The sequence below is a fragment of the Mytilinidion resinicola genome (genome assembly GCF_010093595.1).
Source record: "Mytilinidion resinicola strain CBS 304.34 unplaced genomic scaffold BDZ99scaffold_16, whole genome shotgun sequence".
Classification (NCBI taxonomy): domain Eukaryota; kingdom Fungi; phylum Ascomycota; class Dothideomycetes; order Mytilinidiales; family Mytilinidiaceae; genus Mytilinidion; species Mytilinidion resinicola.
This window is the reverse complement of record NW_022985452.1, coordinates 85,600-105,400: the sequence shown is the minus strand read 5'-3', so window position 1 is coordinate 105,400 and position 19,801 is coordinate 85,600. Positions and strand designations below refer to the sequence as shown.

General features: G+C 54.2%; 6 protein-coding genes across 6 annotated transcripts; 2 read left to right on the top strand and 4 right to left on the bottom strand.

Annotated features, from left to right (window-relative positions):
* On the bottom strand, positions 1 to 1,044 carry BDZ99DRAFT_91570 (uncharacterized protein; the record flags this gene model as incomplete). Its single annotated transcript, XM_033729023.1, has 2 exons — positions 843 to 1,044; positions 1 to 792 (listed from the first exon to the last, which is right to left on the bottom strand). Coding segments are annotated over exons 1-2 (935 nt in total), but the record flags the coding sequence as incomplete, so codon positions are not given.
* Positions 1,045 to 1,208: 164 nt separating this feature from the next.
* Positions 1,209 to 2,485, bottom strand: BDZ99DRAFT_510646 (uncharacterized protein). The gene is made up of 3 exons (XM_033724484.1): positions 1,982 to 2,485; positions 1,883 to 1,928; positions 1,209 to 1,831 (listed from the first exon to the last, which is right to left on the bottom strand). The coding sequence occupies exons 1-3, from the start codon at positions 2,365 to 2,367 to the stop codon at positions 1,343 to 1,345; spliced, it is 921 nt and encodes a 306-aa protein (XP_033573143.1). The 5' UTR covers positions 2,368 to 2,485; the 3' UTR covers positions 1,209 to 1,342.
* Positions 2,486 to 3,255: 770 nt separating this feature from the next.
* BDZ99DRAFT_465830 (uncharacterized protein) lies at positions 3,256 to 4,594 on the bottom strand. Its single transcript, XM_033720636.1, has 3 exons — positions 3,978 to 4,594; positions 3,732 to 3,925; positions 3,256 to 3,675 (listed from the first exon to the last, which is right to left on the bottom strand). Exons 1-3 carry the CDS (start codon positions 4,528 to 4,530, stop codon positions 3,562 to 3,564), a joined length of 861 nt encoding a protein of 286 aa, XP_033573142.1. The 5' UTR covers positions 4,531 to 4,594; the 3' UTR covers positions 3,256 to 3,561.
* A 1,523-nt stretch (positions 4,595 to 6,117) lies between these two features.
* Positions 6,118 to 10,410, bottom strand: BDZ99DRAFT_448877 (uncharacterized protein; the record flags this gene model as incomplete). The annotated part of the gene is made up of 3 exons (XM_033718087.1): positions 6,118 to 6,999; positions 7,062 to 9,697; positions 9,992 to 10,410. 3 exons carry the CDS (start codon positions 10,408 to 10,410, stop codon positions 6,341 to 6,343), a joined length of 3,714 nt encoding a protein of 1,237 aa, XP_033573141.1. The 3' UTR covers positions 6,118 to 6,340.
* Positions 10,411 to 11,338: 928 nt separating this feature from the next.
* On the top strand, positions 11,339 to 13,335 carry BDZ99DRAFT_501088 (uncharacterized protein). Its single transcript, XM_033723783.1, has 2 exons — positions 11,339 to 11,538; positions 11,591 to 13,335. Exons 1-2 carry the CDS (start codon positions 11,389 to 11,391, stop codon positions 13,307 to 13,309), a joined length of 1,869 nt encoding a protein of 622 aa, XP_033573140.1. The 5' UTR covers positions 11,339 to 11,388; the 3' UTR covers positions 13,310 to 13,335.
* Positions 13,336 to 14,870: 1,535 nt separating this feature from the next.
* On the top strand, positions 14,871 to 16,600 carry BDZ99DRAFT_422537 (DUF300-domain-containing protein). The gene is made up of 3 exons (XM_033716990.1): positions 14,871 to 15,157; positions 15,256 to 15,556; positions 15,616 to 16,600. Exons 1-3 carry the CDS (start codon positions 14,973 to 14,975, stop codon positions 16,231 to 16,233), a joined length of 1,104 nt encoding a protein of 367 aa, XP_033573139.1. The 5' UTR covers positions 14,871 to 14,972; the 3' UTR covers positions 16,234 to 16,600.
* Positions 16,601 to 19,801: the final 3,201 nt, after the last annotated feature.

Below are 19,801 nucleotides of genomic sequence, written 5' to 3'. Positions count from 1 at the left end.
TCCTTCGTCGTCCTCCACAAACTTGCCGTCCGCCCCGACGTCGCCACAAGCCCACAAAGCCCCATCAGCCCCAGATTCCACCCAGGGAACCCCGTATCCGTGCCAAACTGCACCGCCATCGGGAACCACGCCACGGCCACCACCAACTCCTTCCACCACAGCGCATCCGCCTCGCGGTCCTCCTCCTCCTGCCCCTCGACCACCGGCCGGCCCTCCTCCGCCATGCGGGCCCTCACCGCGCGCCGCCGCCGCTCCACCACCGCCTGCCGGCCCAGCCTCACAAAGTCGCAGCTCACGCCGACAAGCCAGGAGCGGTAGGCGGCGCGGTACACGCGCGCGGTGGCGGGCGAGCCCTTGTTGAAGCGCGCGACGACGGCCGCGGGGAAGATGCCGGCGTCGGTCAGCACGGCGATGTTCTCGAGGGCTTGGTAGGCGACGTAGGCGAGGCACTGGGTGACGGCGATGCGGTGGGCGAAGACGTCGTCGTCGGGCTTGGGGCCTTTGAGCAGGGTGCGCAGGCGGGCGTAGAGCGGGATTAGGCTGAAGAGGCGGAGGGTGGTGCGGGCTTTGGAGATGAGGGCGCCGAGGGAGGCGATGGGGGTGGGCGCTCCGGGGGCCGGGACGAGGATTGTGGAGGTTTTCGAGGTGGTGGAAGGGGCTTTTATGAGGGCGCGGAGCTGGGTGGACAGGGCCGACGCGGTGGGGGCTTTGGTTTCCAGGTACGCGAGCAGGTAAAGGGTGTAGCTGACGGTGCCGAGGGTGGAGCTGAGGCCGCCGGGGGCGGCGAGGAGTCTGACGATATGTTAGTACGGGTTCATAAAGAGAGGATTGGGGTGGTTTACTTGTTCAATCGCAGTAACAGTCGATCCGCCTGCTTCGGGAGTGCTGTGAAGTGAGAAGGCACTGAAACCTCTTTGGAAGCCGCAGCACTGTTCACATCTTGTGGCGAAGGTGCGCCGGGGCCGACTTTCGTTTCGTCAGACATTTTGGGGAGAAGTTGAAGGAGGCGTTGGAAGTTGCGGAGGTGTGGAGGTTACCCCAGATTGTGAGAGGATTGGGGTTCCTACTCCGCAATGTGCTAGCTTCAGCCACACAATGTCATAAACTTGCCGAGTATCCGAGGTCTGCGCAGGACATCCCGGGCAGCACACAGAACTGAGTTGCAAGCCCAAAGCCACAGGAAAGAAGCTTTGTGAGAACATGGCAATACTGTATTATAGATATTTTGATATTATTATTGGTATAATCCGTGTCCCAAAACTCCTGGACCACCTGAATCGGGTATCGTTGTCCAAATTCCACTGCTTCAAAAAGCATATTGAGTAACCAATGCATAAATCTCTTACAAAGCAAGCGCAAGCGCGAACAGGCCTGCGGCAGCAACTGAACCAACACCGGCACCAATAGCTTGGGCAGCGCCGGTGAACATTGACGCCGTTGAGGTGGTCGCCGACGGTGCCACGGTCCCAGTGGGCATGACGGTCACGCTCGCATTCGCAGGCGACGTCGGCATGCCCATCAGAGGGTACGCCGCGCAGGTCGCATTGGGAGCGACAGGGCAATCCTCAGCCTGGCAAATGCTCTGGAGCTCAGCAGTGCCGTTGGGGAGAATGGCGACGGGAGGTGCGCATTTATAGTCGAAGAGCTTGGTCAGGGCCGTTCCAACGGCGGTAACATCGTCGTTTGTGACACCGAAGGAAGCTGCGGAGAGACCGACTTGCTCGATGAAGTAGCCAACTTCGGCAGCCTCGAGGTCCATGAACCTGTGGACTTCGGCCATGCTGGTCTTGCCCTTGTAGGAGGGGAAGCCCATGGCGCCGTACTCGGAGCACTAATGGAACTGTAAGTGACTGAAGTTACTCTATGTGAGGGAAGAGCTTACGCTGAGGAGAGCACCAAAGAACTGGTAGAGATGAGTGATGAGCCCACTTGTCGAGGTTAGCAGAGTCTTTGAGTCTGTGTCCCATTAAGAGATACTTACTATTGAATGGAGGATGTGTTGTTGGCAGGCATGTTGAGCAACAACGGAGCAGCTCCGCCACCGTCGAGGAAGTTGACGGCGATAGCTTTGCCGTTGAAGTTGGTTGACTCGAGCGCGCCGTCGAAGTACTGGAGTAGGCTGACAGGCTCGCCCTTGTAGGTTCCATTGTTGAGGATACCATTGGCCGCAATGCCGACATTGGGTGTGGTGTAGTTTCCGATGACAGCGGTGTTCACCAGCAGCGTCAAAAGAGTATACTGGTTTGCGGCAGTGTTGTTCTTGAGGAGGGCGGCGGTGTAGTAATCGCAGATGGGCGTGCTAGCAGGGCGCTGAGCCATAGCTGAGCCGACAGCAGCAAAGGCTGCGATGATAGTTGAGGAACGCATTATGATATTGGGTGAAGGAGAGACTGGAGCAACTAGGCTGGTATGCTGATGATGATGAGAAAAGCTGGACGGACGAACAAACAAAAAGAGACTTTGACGGGACTTATCAACAATAACTTAGCCCCCTTTTTCTGCGTTCAGCTCGATGCCGCAGTAGGATTTGTTAGGGACTCACCCTGCTGACCATGCTTCAAATCAGGGTGCCGCTATAGGTTGGCGCGCAACGCTCGGTGCCGGGCAAACCGCCGGAAACATGTTTCCCGTGCTCGAGGCCAGTATTAGGGCCAATGAGAAAGAGGGCGTATATAATCCACCTCGATTAGGACCAGGGAGGAGAAATGATGATGCAGAGGCGGGTGGAAGACCGGATTTCTCAAAGCTCGGGGGCGTCCTCATCCGTCGAGCTTGACCACATGAGGAACAAAGCAACGAAGAAAAGCAACGAAGAAAAGCAACGAAGAAAAGCACCGAAACGGAAATGAGGAGCCAGACCTCTCCCACGATCGACGCCACGATCCGCCGCCGTCGGCGAGCTTAATCTAAAGCTTGGCCTCTTTAAATCTCCTGGAATTGCAGGGCGGGCCAGGCTTCCCACGATGCCTGGTCCATCTCCCACTCTCGACCATGGAGCTAAAGAGACACAGACGTCTTAAAGTGACTAGACGAGCGACCACTGACAGAGACAAAATACTTGTACCTAACATAAGGGCCCGGGTCCTTTGACGTGGAGGTGTTGGGGTTGCATGGAGAGTGGGGAAGTCGAGGTTCCGTTCGCTCGGGCAGTGATGTTCCCAGAATGCTTGGCGCGCCTGGTCCCTGCATGTTCTTGCTATTTGATAATTTGATTGGATGAATGCTAGCGCCCAACGAAGGTTGTCGTAACGTGAGGATGCCATTGCGCTATTGAATTCTTCACGCAGTTTTGCATTCCAAGCATGGGCTTACCACGATGACGATGGTGGTATTTCTCGATCTCTGTAGCGAGTCAAAGAGTGGGAGCTCGTCCGCTCATTCCGATATCCGCAAAACCGATCACTGAAATCCAAAGGGCGTATGACGGTTCAATATGTTCAAATTGCCAAAGGAAAACACGAAATATGGCTTGCAATATGTCAAATAGAAGGGAAGAGAAGCGTGCAAAAGACATCTGATCAGGGGCAGGGAGGAACACGAGACGGCACATCGAGTCTAAGTTTACTTCCACAGCACCCCAGCTGCGATAGTTCGGGAGGTTCTTTGACTCCACGCCGCGACCATGCGCCCACCCTGGCAGGGCGTGAACTCGCTCGAACAGTCGGTGTAGTCCATCTGAAACGGGTCTCATTAGCGAGACAATCGGCAGCGGAGTCTAGACCGGCACTTACAAAGTTCTTGACATTGTCAGTCCCGGGCTTGTCTGGGCAGGAGTCCCTTGCTGGACAACTGTTGACGTCTCCCGCTTTCCCCATTTTCGCATAGGATGCAGATGCTTGAGGCCAAGTATCGTCGCAAAAGTCGCCGCCGTTGTCTTGGTTGCAGCCGCCTTCGAAGACATGTCGTAGACCGAGCCAGTGGCCAACTAGACCAGATTAGAACCATGCTAACAGTCTTCATAGAGGACCAGTACGTACTCTCATGCGTGATTGTTCCGTCTGGGGCGTGGATACCCGACTTCAACGGCACAAGACACCCATCTTGATCGAGTTCATCTTGAGTAAGAGGATCCGTCCCATCAAGAGGATAGGTGCATTGCCCATACGTCGCACCGTTAACGAGGTACACATTCAAGCTCTTGTAGTCGCCGCGACGGAGCTGACGCTGCTTCTCCGCCAAGTCGGAGTCGATATTCGAGGCCCACTCCGCGTTGAGAGCGTAAGAGATGGGCTTGACCTGGAACTGGAAGCCCCATGGCGCATACTGTTGCTGGAGATAGTCCACTTGGGCGAGTATACCAGTCGCATCAACATAGCCGTCTGCGGCGGTAGGCCCGGCGGTAAGGACGTGGATCCAGAGGTCGATAGTGACGGTGTCTCGGGTGCGGAGATCGTTCAGACTGTCCCTCGCCATTTTAGGGGTAATGGTGAGGGCGTGGGTGACATTGCCGCCTGTGTTTGCACAGGGAGTAAAAGCCCTAACAAACAGGGGAGCAATGACGGCCAAAAGAGCGGCTGTGAAAATCTTCATCTTGAATACCAGAAAAAATAAGGAATAACCTCAATTGAAGTTAGAAGCCGATGAAGGATTAGTGGCAAAAAAAAAGAGCTGTAGTCGGACATTCTGGAATGGTTTCTTTTATATGACAGTTTGAAATTGAGGAGGCAGTCATCCCATACCTCTGGAGGGTTGTCCCGTTTTGATGATAGCGGTTGAGGCTTAGACAAAGCCAAGGCTGCGGTATAAACTTAGGATGTTTTCCGGTCAGCGTTTTGAAGTCTCGCTTCCCATTTGGGGGCTCAAAATGAGTATGATGGTCCGGAAGAATCAGAACCTCTAGCTTTCAAAATAATCTCCCATCAGCTTGTAAGGCAAGAAGCCAAGATCTAATCCAAATCTTAGAAACATGAAGCGTTCATGTAGCAGTATCTGCAAAGCTTTGTGGACTTTTGAACTAATTAGCGCTAGTTAATATATCTGACCGTGAATCCTTGCTAGGACAACGAAGATTTCCCCTGCCAAGGAGATTCGAGCTGAGCGTTATAACTGAGCCTACAAAAGCTTTGTCTTCCGGTAGCTTCGAGAGTCCCATCCCGTCCCTGCTCTCGACGAAAGGTCGAGTCAAAAACCACCGTGCGCGAGAAGGACGTTTGGTCCTAAGAGTAGCAAACAACACACTCATGATGCGTGGGTTGGACGAAGTTTGGGGTCGAAATTAAATATAGATCTACAGTTCAGATAGGGATTAGCGCCAGCCCGGAAAATCGTACCATCCTGGCGATATACAAAAATATCTGCCGCCGCATCAAAGCCCATTCACAACCTCCACCGCCTCGATCTCACCAACCATTCGGTGGCCAAGGCAAAGAAAGACGACGCGACCCCTCGATGTGTCATAACACGTGGTAGAAGGGTCTTTCATTCTACGACCCGGCCTATGAAATTTCTGTTCCAGCGAACCTTCTCACTATCCACCGCTTTACTCTCACTGTACAAGTCACTAGTCCTTCACGCAGACTAAGGCAAGGGAATATGACCCGAACCGAGACAATTCCACAGCCTGTGGTGACGCCTTGCCCCACCGCCTCTATTCATGAGGTATTCGGCCGACGAAGATTTCAACTCATTTGCTCAAAACCTCTCTCACCTTAGAGCACTACTAACCCAGCACAGCATATCTCAATCTCAACTTCACTAAACCCTTCTCACAGCAGGCACAACTTCGTCCCCCCCACCCCCCTCTCTACCTATGGTATGCAACTTTTCTCTCTTCTTTCAATCCCCCACGATTATATGATGAAACATTCCTACATTCGCAGTTTCCACGCTAGCCATCGACTCGAACCTATGACAGATGCGCGTTGAGCGGCAATTTTCTTCCTTGGATGTCTGATTGATCACCCCCTTGTCACAGTTTTGCTCGGCTTTTCTATAGCGTAAAGAGCATTTGCTAATGATAGTGGCTTGCAGATATTATACTCGCGCGAGGGAAGGCATAGGCATAGAGGCGTAAGGGCTCAGTACTCGAAGGCATTTGAAGAATAACAGAGAGGAAACCGGGAAACGGGATTGGACGGGACATCAGCCTAGGAAAGCTAAGCCATGGGTCAAACAACCACACAAATCTAGAAACACGTTTCTCTCAAGGAGGGTATATATTCAACAAGAACGCAGCGCATTCCATGCTCCCCAATATCCAAAAGTCCACCAAAGTCCAAAAGCCCCACCGAACAAACTCATCTCACATAACAACTCCCCAAAATGCACATATAATACACCCATTGCGAATGCCAGACCATCCAAGTTTACTAAACATATACACTCCATAGCTATCCTGTGCTCAGTGCTCCCTCCTCCTCTCAACGGCCTCCTTCAGCGCCTCCAGCCTCTCCTGCGTCACCTTGATCGCCTCATCGATCTGCCGCTCGCTCATCTTCTCCTCTACTAATTTCTCTTGCATCCCGCCCACCCGCTGCTTCTTGCGCCACGCCTGGCCTTCAACGGGGGGGGTGAGCACGCGGTCGATGACCACCCGCTCCTCGAGCCATCGCCACAGCTCGCTCTCCTCCTTCCGCCACATCTCCTCGTACGCGGCCACGCGCTGCGGCGTCGCAAGCCCCGGAACACCCAGACTGCCCAAGCCCGGTACTGCGGGCCTCCTCAGCCACGAAACTAACAGCAGGGCAAACAAGACCGCGATAACGGTCGGCCCAGACACAAAGCTGCCGACGATGTCGACGACGGGGCCGAGGGGACCGTGCAGGGGCTCCAACACGCCCCAACTGACCGGCTTGTGCGTCGTGATCTTTTCGATTTCGTCGCCAGGGGTAGGTATCAGGCCCTCGTCGATGGAGATGTCTCCGCGGCGCTTGCGGCCTTTGCCTCTGCCGCGCGGCGCGCCTTTGATGGCTGCTTTGGTGGTGACGGCGGCTCTGAGCGCGGCGGTGATGTCCTTTGCGAAAGACATTTGGCCGTCGTTTGCGCCTTTTTCGATTGGACCTAAGCAAAAAGGTTAGATCTTGCTTGCTCCATCTGAGTATACAAGGGAGGGCGTTAGCTACCTTTCAGCCAGCTCTTTCCCGACCACTCCACCGTACACGTCATGATCAGGCGCGTTGAGTTACCTGGTCCCCACATCAAGCAGTACCTTGTCTTTGTGAGAAACACGTTACCGCTTGGCACGTCCGGCGTCTGCGTTGAACAGAGCACAGTAACTGCCCTGTCCAGATCGAACTGTTCTAGTGTCATCGCGACTAGGCATTTGGTTTGCTTCGGGCCCAGGCCACCTCCTAAGGGTTTGATGTAGGAAATGTTCATGGTCTTTATATCCTGGTCGAGACCCTTTTTGTCGTCCTCCATTTGCAGCTCTGTCGACTTTTGGTCTTCAATGTGCCATTTCCGCATGAACTGCCCTGAAGCTGGCCCGAACATTAGGGAATAGATTTTTCCGAGCGGCGCAGCGATCGTCGTATCGATCAGGAGCTTGTCGTAGTGACTATCTGCATCACCGCACTCTGTGGGTGCGTGCGTAGGCGATCCGGGGAAGTCCTGTGTGGCCGTCGCTCCAGCAAGAGCGGCTTCAGCGTTGTCCACAATTTTGCTCGTGCCTCCGCTCACTGGCGCACCAAGTGCAGCCGCAGACGCCTTCCGACTCGCAGCCTGGATAGAGTCACCCTCGCTTCCGGCAACGCTGCCCTCGCCGGCTTCAGTGAAGCTGCCCAAGCCTTCTTCGTCTTCAGCATCTTCGTCATAAACCTCATCATCTGAGCCATCGATAGAGCCGTCTTCACTGCCTACTGACTCGTCCTTTTCGGTTTTATCGCCAGTTCCGGTTCCATCAAGCGTCACACCATTCACCGAGCTCTTGAGATTGGGATGGCTGATCTTCCAAATGCCTATTATGAGATCGTAGGTAGAATCTCGGGAAACGAAACTGGCGAATACGTTCCGGGCGTGTAACGTTTGGATAACAATGGCATTGGGGAAGATCACCGCCGTGCTTTTCTTCTCGACTGTCACTATTTCGTCGAAGCTTATGACCAAGTTGGTGACCCATCCTAGGATATTACTGGAAAAGCATATGTGTCCCTCCGAGACGTATAAGCGGCCATGAAGCAGAATGTCTCGTTGTAATGCTGCGCTATAATCTTCGATAAGATAATCGTCCTCTGGTACACTTCGAAAAAGATTGTGAAAATCCCTGTTGCGTTTCGCGGGTGCAACCGCAAAACCTGTTCCTTGTAGTCGTTGACCGTTGGCCATTGCAGCTGGATGTGCTAATGTAGCAGTACTGGCACCTACAGCTGCCGCTATTGTGTGGCCAGTGGTTGCTGAACTACCACGATGCCTCCTTTTTCTACCACCACTTATCCGGCTTCTAATGCTACCAGTGCGTTGGATTACGCTGCCAGGAGAATCAAGAGCATCCGGTATCCTTGGAGGCGATACGCCGCCGCCTGAAAGGGTGGTCAGTGAGCGAGGTCTTTCGGAGTTTGTAGCTCCATTGGGTTTTTCTGAAGCGTATGCAGCGGACACTGCCTGTGCAGCAGCTACATCCTCTGCCTTTGCAGAAGCATGGTCATTCGGTAGCAACGGCTCTGCAAGATTCGATTTTGAAGTCATTGGACTTGGGTCCGAGCTTTCAGAAATGCCAAGGTGAGCAAGACTAAGGTCCCCAGATCCCAACGTCTCCACAGCGAGCTGACGAGGCTCGTTCCCGCGGATTTCCGTAGACACACCTTCAGACTCTGGCCCAATTACTTCTTCGCCGCCGACGTCGCCCGTCTTCTCTTCCTCGGGCTGAGAATTGTTGGCTTTGTTTTTAGACCCAGCGGATATTGAGGTATTTGCTATAGAGGTCGAGAGCTGCGTTGCAGCGTTTTGCGCCGCAGAAAAAACCGACGAGAAAAAACCACTGTTACTTTGCGGACTTGATAAAGATCCACCGGGTGTTTTCGTTTCTTCTAATGTGGGCGTCAATGGCGCAGATATAGAATTTGACAGTTTGCTGGGAGGATTTGTAGCTGATCGCACGCGTCTATGCGATATCATGTTCCCCGAAGGAGACGTAACGATGTTGGAGTTGGACTGCGACTGTTTGTGCGAGACCGGCTTTGTGGAAGTATGCAAGCTTGTATTCGAGTCCGTTGGTGACGAGGCCTTCGCATCGGTGGGCGTGGGCGGCGTCACTAACGTGGTCGGAGCTTCCCCTAGGTTGGGTGGAGTAGCCGGGATGGTAGTTATTATCTCAGGTGGCGAGGCAGACGGTAGAACCGGCGTCGACTGCGTTTCATGCGAAATGTGTATCAGAGGGGGTTCTTCAAGCGTACTCGAGCCGCGTCTCAAGGTCGATCCTCCCTTCTTGCCCACTCCCCCAAAGAGCCCTCCGAGACCACCGCCCAACCCAGACTTGGTAGAGTCGCTGTCCCCTCCAGGTTTCGGCGATGTCGATCGACGTGTAGGCGCAAACGCTTCTTTGAGTTTGCCCACTGGCGAAGGGCTGCGCCTGGGTTCGGAGTTTGCACTGAGTGTTTTGGCGTTTCTGGGCGCCAGCGTGTCGTCGAGGGGGGGTGTGTGTTCGGTAACGGATGATATGGAGGCAGGGGAATCGAGGGCTTCGGCGGATATCAAGGGCGATGAGAGGGTCAGATAGCCAGTATGCGACTGGTGCGGTGAGATTGAGGGCCGAATTGGTGGGCTGAGTAGCAACGCGGCTGATCAGCGGTGACACGCGAAGACGCAGGGACAAAGGGAAAGTGCAACGAGGGTGTAGGGTATCACGAATGAGGATACAAACGAGCCCAAGCAACCGCCTGCGGCTTTGTATGAATGAAGTGGGAGAGATGGTGGGGATGATGTTGATGGAGGAAGCCTGTGCTGTCCGCTGGCGGAGATCCGAGCTCGCAGGTAGCAGGGACTTCCCATCTTTCAGCTCCAATAAAGCGCGGGCTGGGCGAGATGCTCGGCAACGTGAAAGAAACAATTGACTTACGAATCCGTGTCCGAATCCTCCGTCAACAGGCTGCTCGGCACGCTCCTGTGCATGTGGAGCGATTCCTCGCTGTGCGCGCTGGTGCCCAAGGACAGCATGCTGGTGCTGGGAAGCGGGGGGATGTCCTCAGTCAAGTCGAGCTGTGAGGACTCGTGCGAGGCACCGTCCTGCGCGTTCGACTGCCTGCGCCGGCGCCGGCCCTTGAAGAGCTTCGACATCTTGTCCCTGGTGCCATTACTGGTGCCATTGGTGGACTCTGTGCTGTCGCGCCTGTCCTCCGAGTTCCTCGTCTTGAGCTTCTCCAGCGCGCCGTCCAGGGATGACCTCATGCCACTGGACCCGTCCCCATGTGTATCGCTGCTCGCGATTGAGTTTGTGGACGAGTTGTTCGGTTTGGACTTGCGCCGACCTTTGAGCATGCTGGACAGGCCTGAGTTGGAGCGACTGGCTTCGGAGACGTTGCTGGGTGTCCTGTCAATGGAGGCCTCCATACTTGTTATAGGCGGCGGCAAGCGGGCACTGCGTATAGACGCTCGGCAGGATAATGCGAATGGCGTCAGTCCACAGTAGGACTGGTCCCATGGATGGTGGAGCTAGGAGCTCGGTGTGGAGTGCATGCAAGTGCTTGGTCACTCTGCGGCTGGCGACATGCTCGTGATGGTGGCGTAGAGATACGAAAGGTGAGTCCTGAAAGCCGCGACAAGTGCTCAAAGCATGCTCATAGTAGCGGGAGCAGGATCAAGGGGCTGCTCGGGGTAGCGAGGGCACAAGGAAGGCGGCGGGAGCTGCACAGCCACGGCCGAGGTGGTCCATAAACAGCCCTACAGGTGCAATCTGGCACGTCTGGATGCTATCCCTGCACGTCATCTGGACTGTGGCGATGGTGGTGAAGCGTTTACTGTGGTGCTCGCTATACTTTGGTAACAGCTCTCCAATACCACAGGCACCAGTACTGCTACATGTGCCACGCTTGGTGACATGGCACCGTCCAGGGAGTCACTGTTTGCGCAGTTATACTGCGCATTATATAGACCTAGGTACCTGGATCCACGAAGCTCTCTGAGAGGTAATGCTCTCTACCAATGTATATCTGGTGCCTCGTAGATACTTAGCCAACGCAGGTAAGATGATTCTGCCGTTTTAAACATACCGAGTATAAGTGTGTAGGTCTTAGAGCCCACTATCAGCTGCTCACGATGCTCTGCCATCACGATCGCTGATTGGCTACCGCACAGAGTCATTCGGCTTCAGCCTTGTCTTGGCTCACCCTCACATCCATGGATGCAGTCGGCACCAGACATGAGGTCAGTGAACGGGCACGGGCTACCCTTCAACCTCCAACACCACCCGAACTATGAACACTTCGTATCCTACCAGACCTGTCTCTACCTGCAACGATGGAGCAAGCACCCCTCACCCTCGCGCAAAACCATGTCAGAAACGCCGTCGCCGCGACCGCTAACTCGGATGTGTCCACCGCGAGTGCTGAGCATGAGCTGGCCGCGCAGCACTTCGCAAAGGCAGCCCAAACCACCGGAGATCCAGAGGTATGGTAGCCGTATGGGTTTAAGCATAGGGAAGGGTCTAAGCAGCGAATAGGCACTGAGAATCCTCGCCCTCCTCGAAAGCCAGCATCACCGCCTGGCAAGTATAATCAAGACTCCAGCAGCACGTGCGTCTGTTGCAAGCCCTCAGGACCCGCAGTCAGAATCTACAGCGTCTTCAGTACGACCACGGCGAGCTTCCCCAGGCGCTCCCGGTACCCGATCCGCCTCTCCCGCGTCGACTTCTTCACCGTCCAGACCAGCCACCCGTCGGAGGCCCTCCCGAGATCCTGCGTCCTCCATAGTGACCAACCTAGCAAATGCGAGAGGAATACCCGGCGCACAACCAAAGAGGGGGTTGGTAGCTGGAGCAACTGTATCTGTCGCGAATGCTATAGCCAACGCACCAAGTCGCCTCGAGAGACGAAGCCGCGCAGAAGGACAAGAGTCACCGCCATCGGCGAAGGATGCCATACAACGCCAGGCAAGAAGAGTTGACGAGACGAAGACAGAGGGTTCACAGAGACGGCCACAGTCCCTGGACAATGGACAACAGTCACAAGTCTCCCAAGCCTCCGAAACAGCGACTGCTACATCAGACGACCGCTTCCACAAGTTCTACTCCACATTCGAGAATGTCTTCTCCGCAATCTCAGCACCTCTGGCTTTCGCCAGCCTTCCACTAGGCCCTTCCTCCACTCCGACTCCTCCAGCTCCAAACCCCGCCCCCGCTCCTATCAAACCCGTGCGTTCGACCACGACTGACGAGCCCGACTATACAACTTTGATATCAAAACCTGCTCTCCGTGCCCTTCGAGAGGATCCAGACCGTAATGGACGCTTCGGCGGTGCAGCCGAATCGTTCTACGTCGTTCCTCCCTCCGGCGGCACTGTATCCTATGCCGGAATTCTTCAGCACACTTCAGGCCACCTTCCCGACCTGATCGAGGAAACCTCGTCCGACCGCGGTAGCCAACACGATGAGTTCGTGGACGCGATGGAGACACCATATCCACCCTCTCCTACGGCTCCGCGCCACGTGCGGCGCAAACCAAATGCAAATGCCGCCACGAAACCACCCCCTAACAGCATTCCCGCCGGCCGAGGCGCAGGCCGGAAAACAGTGGAGGAGATTGAACTTGAGAATACGACCCTCCGCGCTCTGCTAGATAAGCAGTCCCGCAGACTACAGATGTGGGAGGCAACCTCCCAGAGCCAATCGCTGGCACTGGCAGCCAGCCTGCGCAATCGTGGTCCTCCCGGCATCCACGCCGCCACCAGCGACCCATCTGCACTTGCGCATGCTGCCCAGGGGGCAAATATGATGCCGCCCCCTCCTATACCTGCTGCCGCGCGCACGCCCTCCTCGAGGCTCAAATCTAGTACAGGACCGCAACCAATACCCGATGCTTCGTCAACGTCAGCAACAGCTACAGCACCAGCGACGGTTGTAGATGATGTCTCAGCAGCCAAGATCGCGGAACTAACACAGCTACTTGAAGCACAACTGCAAGCCGCTGAACAGGCGCGAAAGGAGCAGGAACGCACGGCGGCGCAGAACGAGAAGCTGAAGGGTGTTTTGGGGCAGTATCGGGAACGGTGGGAGGCGCTGAAGACGGAGGCGAGAAAGCGGAGAAACGGGGCGAAAGCCCCTGGGACGACGACGCCGATTGAAGAGGGCGTGGAGACGTCTGAGGTCAGGGAGGAGGCTGGCGGCGAAGGCGGGGGCGACGAGAAGAAAGAAGAGGGTGGGGTGGGTGTAGAAACACCCTAGGGGGAATTTTGATACCAATAGATGAGTGATTCTGGATAATGCAACTTTAGGGATATCACGGGGTATTCTAGGGTCTGATCTAAATGCCTTGAGACTCGTTATACTGGTACCTAGGTCTCTCGTCTTTTTTGCAGACTGTATATGCCGATCGGTTAGAGGCATTATACCGCATCTCTCGCCTCTTCCACCCTCCTCACATCAACCCATCCATATATTTTAGAAAATTTCAACCCTCCCCGTACTAACCAGCAGGAACCTTGCCCTAGTGGCGTCGGCCCCATCGCCTAACTTGCTAACCCTAGGTATTGTTTTTCTTTTTTGTACCCCTCCAGCAGCCCATTTCTTAATCCAGTAGTATCACTGTCAGCGGTATTCCTATCGACGGACCTGACAACCAAATGCTTATCGGCGATCCCGAAGTAGTCAATGCAAAGCAGAAATGGCGGTCTGCTATAAGCTACTGGTTGAGGACATATGAGCACAGCTTCCCTGGCTAAATTTGGTTCGAAGGGCTGAAGAAGGGACATTCATGCAGCGTCTGGCATCCCATCATCCGCGTAGAGATAGGTAAAAGTGTCCGTGATCGTGGGGGTTGTGGAGGAGAAGACTCTGTATAGATCTCGTCTTGTACCTAGGTAGTCTGGGGTGAGTGTAGAAATTGGCATCGTTTAGATATTGGGTGTTGGTTGATCTCTTTATTTTTCATCTTCTTGATTTTTTCGGGTCTAGGTTTCAAAACGCGGTGGTTTGGAAATGGACGCTTTAGGTGATAGATGGTATATGGAGCCAAGCCGATCGCCGTAAGATTAATTGTGGAGGTGAGGACAAACCTGCTCAGGTGCCTCGGTGGAATTTGGCTTACAGCTTGGCAATTTGAAAATGCCGTCCGCACCTGGCCCTTTCAATATCATAGCCTTTCTCAAAGTGGTGATGCATTCGCGGGATACCCACCTGCAGGCGGTCTCAAGTGCTGACTGTAACGGGCCTATTAATAGCGAGGCTGCGATGTCCTCGCCATTCGCCCACCCGACGAGCAAAGCTTAACGAGCTTAACGAGCTTGACGTCAACAACGGCTCTCGGCATGGGAAGCGGGCAGACACCAGCCTCAGCGGCGCACCATAACGCCTGTACTGGCGATTTGAACCCGGCATCTGGTTAAGCGCGTCTCTGTTCTCAGCGGTATCCAGCAAGTAGCGAGGCTAGCGCCAGCGACCAACCGCCGTGTTGGGGTAACCTTGGGGGCCTGAGCCCTGCTCTTGAAGGATGCTGCAGTGCGGGGCCTAAGACACTGCTGGGCGGAGAGGAGGAGGATTCGTCGTCCATTGTGGACTGCGGAGAGGCACACACAGCTTGACACCTTGATATATGCCTGCGAGTTATACGAGGATATACGTGCCACACAGGCGCATTGGAAGGGGTTAATTCTAGCGGCGGGGATAAGGAGGGCATGCTGAAACTTGGACCCCTTGCTCCAAGCGCCGAAACGTCGTTGAGCCAGGGATCGCATACAGCACAGCCTCATCTGCCACCCGCCCGCCTGCATCTCCTTCACTGCCTACAGTGACTATCTCGCCGCATGCCCAGCGCCTGCTGATCCGCCTCTTCTGCTAGATCTATAGCGCATGCCGCCCGTTTGCGCTTCTCCACAACACATCGTCCGCCATGGTCTTCTGCAACACCACCCTCACCGAGCAGAGGGTCGACGAGACTCCCATCGCCGGCAAAGTCACCTTCCACCACATCGGCCTCTTCATATCCGCCGTCTTCGGCCTGATAGCGACCGTGATCGCGCTCTACCTCATTTTTAGACACATCACTCACTACCTGAAACCATGGGAGCAGAAGCAGTACGTTCGCTCGTCTCGCCAAAACATTCCAGCCTTGAAGGCTTGATACACAGCCTTCGGGAGCGCAACTATGGCCGTAAGCTAACCCGGCATCGCAGTATTGTACGGATCCTGTTCATGATCCCAATATACGCGACAGTCAGCTTCCTCTCCTACCTCTACTACAGACACGCCGTGTACTTCGAGATCCTGCGCGACTGCTACGAAGCCTTTGCCATCTCCAGCTTCTTCACTCTCATGTGCCACTACCTCGCGCATGATCTCCACGACCAGAAGAACTACTTCCGCACCGTGAAACCGCGCAATTGGGTCTGGCCAATGGGCTGGATACAGAAGTGCACTGGCGGGCAGGACAGAGGCTTCCTACGGAAACCGATGAGTGGATTGACGTGGTTCAACGTACGTAGACTGCATCTTACGACTCTAATACTATCGAGCAAAGCTAACACCGCGCACAGATCGTCTGGCTCGGCGTCTACCAATACTGCTTCGTCCGCGTCTTCTTCACCTGCGTCGCGGGCATCACCCAAGCCACCGGCCGTTACTGCGAAAGCTCCCTCAACCCCGCCTTCTCCCACATCTGGGTCATGGGCTTCGAAGCCGTCTCCGTCACAATAGCAATGTACTGCCTGATTCAGTTTTACATCCAGATGAAGAACGAGCTTGCGTCGCACGGGCCCGGGCTTAAAATCGCCTGCATCAAGCTCGTCATCTTTTTCTCCTTCTGGCAATCCCTTCTCATCTCCTTCCTCGTGTCGTCTGGAACGATCACTCCGAGCAAGAAGATTGGGTACCAGGATATCAAGGTCGGAATACCCAATATGTTATTATGTGTGGAGATGGCCATCTTTGCGGTCTTGCATATTTTCGCGTTCAAATGGGAACCGTACGATCTGAACAAGCAGCTTACGTCTGACTTGACTACGCCGACGAAGTATGCGCATCGTGGGCCGCGCGCTCTGCTAAACACTTTCAATCCGTGGGATATCGTCAAGTCAGTCGGATGGGGCTTCAAGTGGCTGTTTGTCGGTGTACGGAAGCGGAAGCAGGACGTCAGCTACGAGGTTTTGGATTGAGCGAGTGATGGATACTGGATGCTGGTTCTTCTTCGAAGGCGTCTGGAGCATCAGGCGGGCACTAGGAATCTGCGATTCTCTCTGGATTTGGGCGTTTTGGCGTGCGTGGGTGGTTTATTGCATGAGTGTTTTGGGAATGAGTTGTCTCGCGAAGAGACGACGAGTCGTAGGATAAGTTTGCACGGGTTTGGATGGCATTCATGAAGTGTGTGTTGAGCTTGTTTCGATGATTGAATCAATACCCCTTTCTAAGTCTCTCTGCAATTCTTCTCACTTACGTGTTTGGTCACATGTTCACTTTCAATTTCTCCTCGGGCTGGGTATAAAAGCCTAACTTCCAACGTCTACTCTTCTCCATTCACGCGAGATTCTCTTTGAGCATCAACTCCAAATCATTATGGTTTAACGGATTCGGGCCTTGACATGAATATCAACAACCCGCCTACCAAGAGCAATGTGGTGGAGAGGAGAGAGCCGGCCGCCTCTCCACTAACAATGATAATCCTCCCCGGCAAGTAAGTCCACTAATTGTCCCCAGAAACCCTACGCATTGAAGAACCTCGTTTCAAGAAGAAGAGGCTCTTCAGCACCGTCAGATCGATTCGAACACTACCAGTGAGGATCGACAGGCACTTCACCGCATACTCGAATCCGCCACCACCCAACCGATCGATCCCACGTTGCATCATTCCTCTGGGAAAGTTCGAACCACACCGCATCAATGTTATCCGGGTTTGATTTTGCTTTTTCTCTCCACATTCCATAATTTCGATCCTGACAGCAGTTTGCAACACCTTCACCAGTCCGATCATGCAGGCTGAGCTCGGCACGTTATTGCAGACACCTTCCACCAATGCCTTGAGTATATGCGCTGGTGGGTTTTTGCTCCCTATCCTCCGCACTTCATCAATCTGCTTTCTTCTCCTTTTTGCACCACACTCCCCAACTGCACCATATCGTGAGTGTTATGAAGGTTTTCGCAACCGTCTTCCGCCCACACCATAGTGAGCTGTCTGATCTGGTTTTCGATACCTCTCCTTCCACTCCATCACACTTCCTTCCGCTCGCCGCTTGCACTACACCTCCCGACCCCATCAACTGCTAGCATCTTGAGGTTTGTTGCAAAACCCCTCCTCCCACGCCATGAGTACGATTGTTTGCAGGTTTTCGACCCCTCCCCTCCTCTCACACCATCGCCTGTCTCTATTGATGAAGTTGCGATCCTTCCCCTCCGCCCACACCATCGATCCAATCGTTGCGCAGTTTTCGATCCCTCCCCTCCTCTCCTCCCATCGGATATCGCGGGGGTTCATTTTTGCGGCGCAACTCGCCAGTCCACCATCGCCGGAAACGTTGCATATTTTCCAAACACCCTCCACCGAACACCATGGCTCCAACGCTTCAAACGGGTTTTGCAAAAACCCCAAAGCTCCTTCCCTTCCCCGACAAACTCGAGTCAAAGGTCGGGGCGGCGAGGCTATATACTCGCTGGAGGTGGGTGGATTAGTCACCGCGTCACGGGATTTGGGGAGCGAGGAGGCGTGATACGTCTTCTGCTTGCACATGACTAGATTGAAGCAGTGCCTGGAGGGATAAGGAACTCCAACCATGTACTCGTTGTATTTGGCGTGCACGGTTGCAAAACAATCACCTCCTCCCACACACCATTGGAAAGAATCGTTTTTTGCATTTTTCCGATCCCTCCGCTCCTCCTCCCACACCATGGAACCACAGCCGGTACAACTTTTGATCCCCTCCCCTCCTCCATCCACCATGAATTCGTCCATGTCCGCTTTTGCAAGCACAACTCCCAGTCCACCATATTCCGGATACGTTGTACATTTTTCAAACACCCTCCACCGCCGCCATGCCAGTTGCAGCCGTAAATTTTACAACCCCCCCAAAAAACCCCATTTTTTCCCTGAAGAAGTCGAGTCAAAGGTCGGGGCGGCGAGGTTATATACTCGCTGGAGGTGGCTGGATTAGTCACCGCGTCACGGGAACCTGACGTGATCTTTTGGTTGCACATGACTAGAGCTCAGCTGTGCGTAGAGGAAAGGGGGGAGAGGGGGGTTGACGGACGTCACGTGGAAATTTGTCAGCAAGAGTCTGGGTGGGTTATATAAACGTCTCTCGTCGCGGATGCTGAGGAGCAGAGGGGTGGAGGCCGTAGGGGAGGTTCGAACCGAACGAGCTCATAATGAAATGAGCGGTCGTTCAAACAGAAGTTCCTAGAGTGACCCATGGAGTCGGAGGTTCGAAAACCGAACGTCTAGCCTAAGTTACCTATGAGTTGTCGTTCAAACAGACCTTCAAAGACCAGCACATGGGGTGGGAGTGGGAGTGGTGGAGCATCAAATCGTTATGGTAGTGCTAAAACGGGGTGCCGTCTCTGGGGCTTCTCTTAACACCCTGCGGATAGCGAGTATCAGTCGTGAGTAGAGATGCCTACCGTCAGTACCATCGCTCGCTATAGAGGTTCTTCATCTCAATAATCACACTAACAACCGTACGATCGCGTAGATGCACCATATCACCACCACGACTAGTTCCCTCCCCCTCACACCCACCATAGGTGCTTTGGCAAGGCAGTTTTTCACCCCCAGCCCACCCCATCAAAGTTTCGCGTATCCCTTTTGATCCCCCTCTTTCCCACCCCATGGCGTTCCGGATAGCTTGATTTTGCACCACAGCCTCCAAGTCCACCACACCATCAAAACTGATATGGTGCTGGGTTTGCAGCATCACATTCCGCAGCTCCCTGTCCTGAAAACCAAGAAACCGGCAGGGCGGCGAGCTTTTATACCCCTTCGAAGCGCAGAAATGGTGAAGTCACGAGTCTGGAACGTGACATACGCTAATTCCGGCTGACATGCGCATGTGAAGGTACTCTGCTAGCCCTTCAGAGGCCCCATGACCGTCAAGGTTGTTAGTAAGCACCTCGTTTAGTTTGGTATATAAACTCCCGCTCTCCTGCGGGAGTCGAGGAGTAAGGGGGTTGGAGTTTTCTCCAGTTTGCAAAAGACACGACAAGAAGAGGCAATGGAGTGGAGTCAAAAGGTACCTACAGAATGGCAAATGGAGCTGGTCGGAGAAAGCCGGTGTTCAAAAGCCCGAATCGAACTTTTTGATGGGCAGTCGTCTCCTCGGTGCACCACAGGACCAGAAAGACCAGCATTAGGTGGGATCCATCATCTATTTGATGCTGCTCACTATCTCCCTCTCTTCTCGAGACTCGCTTTCGTGAAGTCGTAGTCTTACTTGTGATCATGAAAGCAGGGAGACGACGAGCATCATCAAGTCTTTTTGAGCCGCCACCCATAGACGGTGAGAGCTCGTGGTTTATAGAGCTTCTTCTCCATGCTGGCCAGCATCTCTGGTTTTGAACCCGCCGAGCGACCCACAAGCTGCACAACCGGACATCAGGGTTGGAGTTTGGGGATTGATACTCCTTTCCACATGAATGGTCGTCCTCGTGGGAATTTGCAATCCCACAGGAGCCGCGGACCATTTCCGACGTATATGACCATTTTTCAATCCTCCTCAAGGCCTTCCAAGGCCTCTCCCA

Excerpts from the sequence above, each read along its gene's own strand:
- BDZ99DRAFT_510646 (XM_033724484.1), bottom strand. The coding sequence starts at position 2,367 with ATGCGTTCCTCAACTATCATCGCAGCCTTTGCTGCTGTCGGCTCAGCT. Across the intron at positions 1,929-1,981 it reads AACACATCCTCCATTCAATA|TGGGCTCATCACTCATCTCT; the intron begins GTAAGTATCTCT and ends AACCTCGACAAG. Across the intron at positions 1,832-1,882 it reads TCTTTGGTGCTCTCCTCAGC|TGCTCCGAGTACGGCGCCAT; the intron begins GTAAGCTCTTCC and ends CAGTTCCATTAG.
- BDZ99DRAFT_465830 (XM_033720636.1), bottom strand. The coding sequence starts at position 4,530 with ATGAAGATTTTCACAGCCGCTCTTTTGGCCGTCATTGCTCCCCTGTTT. Across the intron at positions 3,926-3,977 it reads CGGAACAATCACGCATGAGA|TTGGCCACTGGCTCGGTCTA; the intron begins GTACGTACTGGT and ends AATCTGGTCTAG. Across the intron at positions 3,676-3,731 it reads CTGACAATGTCAAGAACTTT|ATGGACTACACCGACTGTTC; the intron begins GTAAGTGCCGGT and ends GACCCGTTTCAG.
- BDZ99DRAFT_501088 (XM_033723783.1), top strand. The coding sequence starts at position 11,389 with ATGGAGCAAGCACCCCTCACCCTCGCGCAAAACCATGTCAGAAACGCC. Across the intron at positions 11,539-11,590 it reads AAACCACCGGAGATCCAGAG|GCACTGAGAATCCTCGCCCT; the intron begins GTATGGTAGCCG and ends AGCAGCGAATAG.
- BDZ99DRAFT_422537 (XM_033716990.1), top strand. The coding sequence starts at position 14,973 with ATGGTCTTCTGCAACACCACCCTCACCGAGCAGAGGGTCGACGAGACT. Across the intron at positions 15,158-15,255 it reads AAACCATGGGAGCAGAAGCA|TATTGTACGGATCCTGTTCA; the intron begins GTACGTTCGCTC and ends CCGGCATCGCAG. Across the intron at positions 15,557-15,615 it reads GTGGATTGACGTGGTTCAAC|ATCGTCTGGCTCGGCGTCTA; the intron begins GTACGTAGACTG and ends CACCGCGCACAG.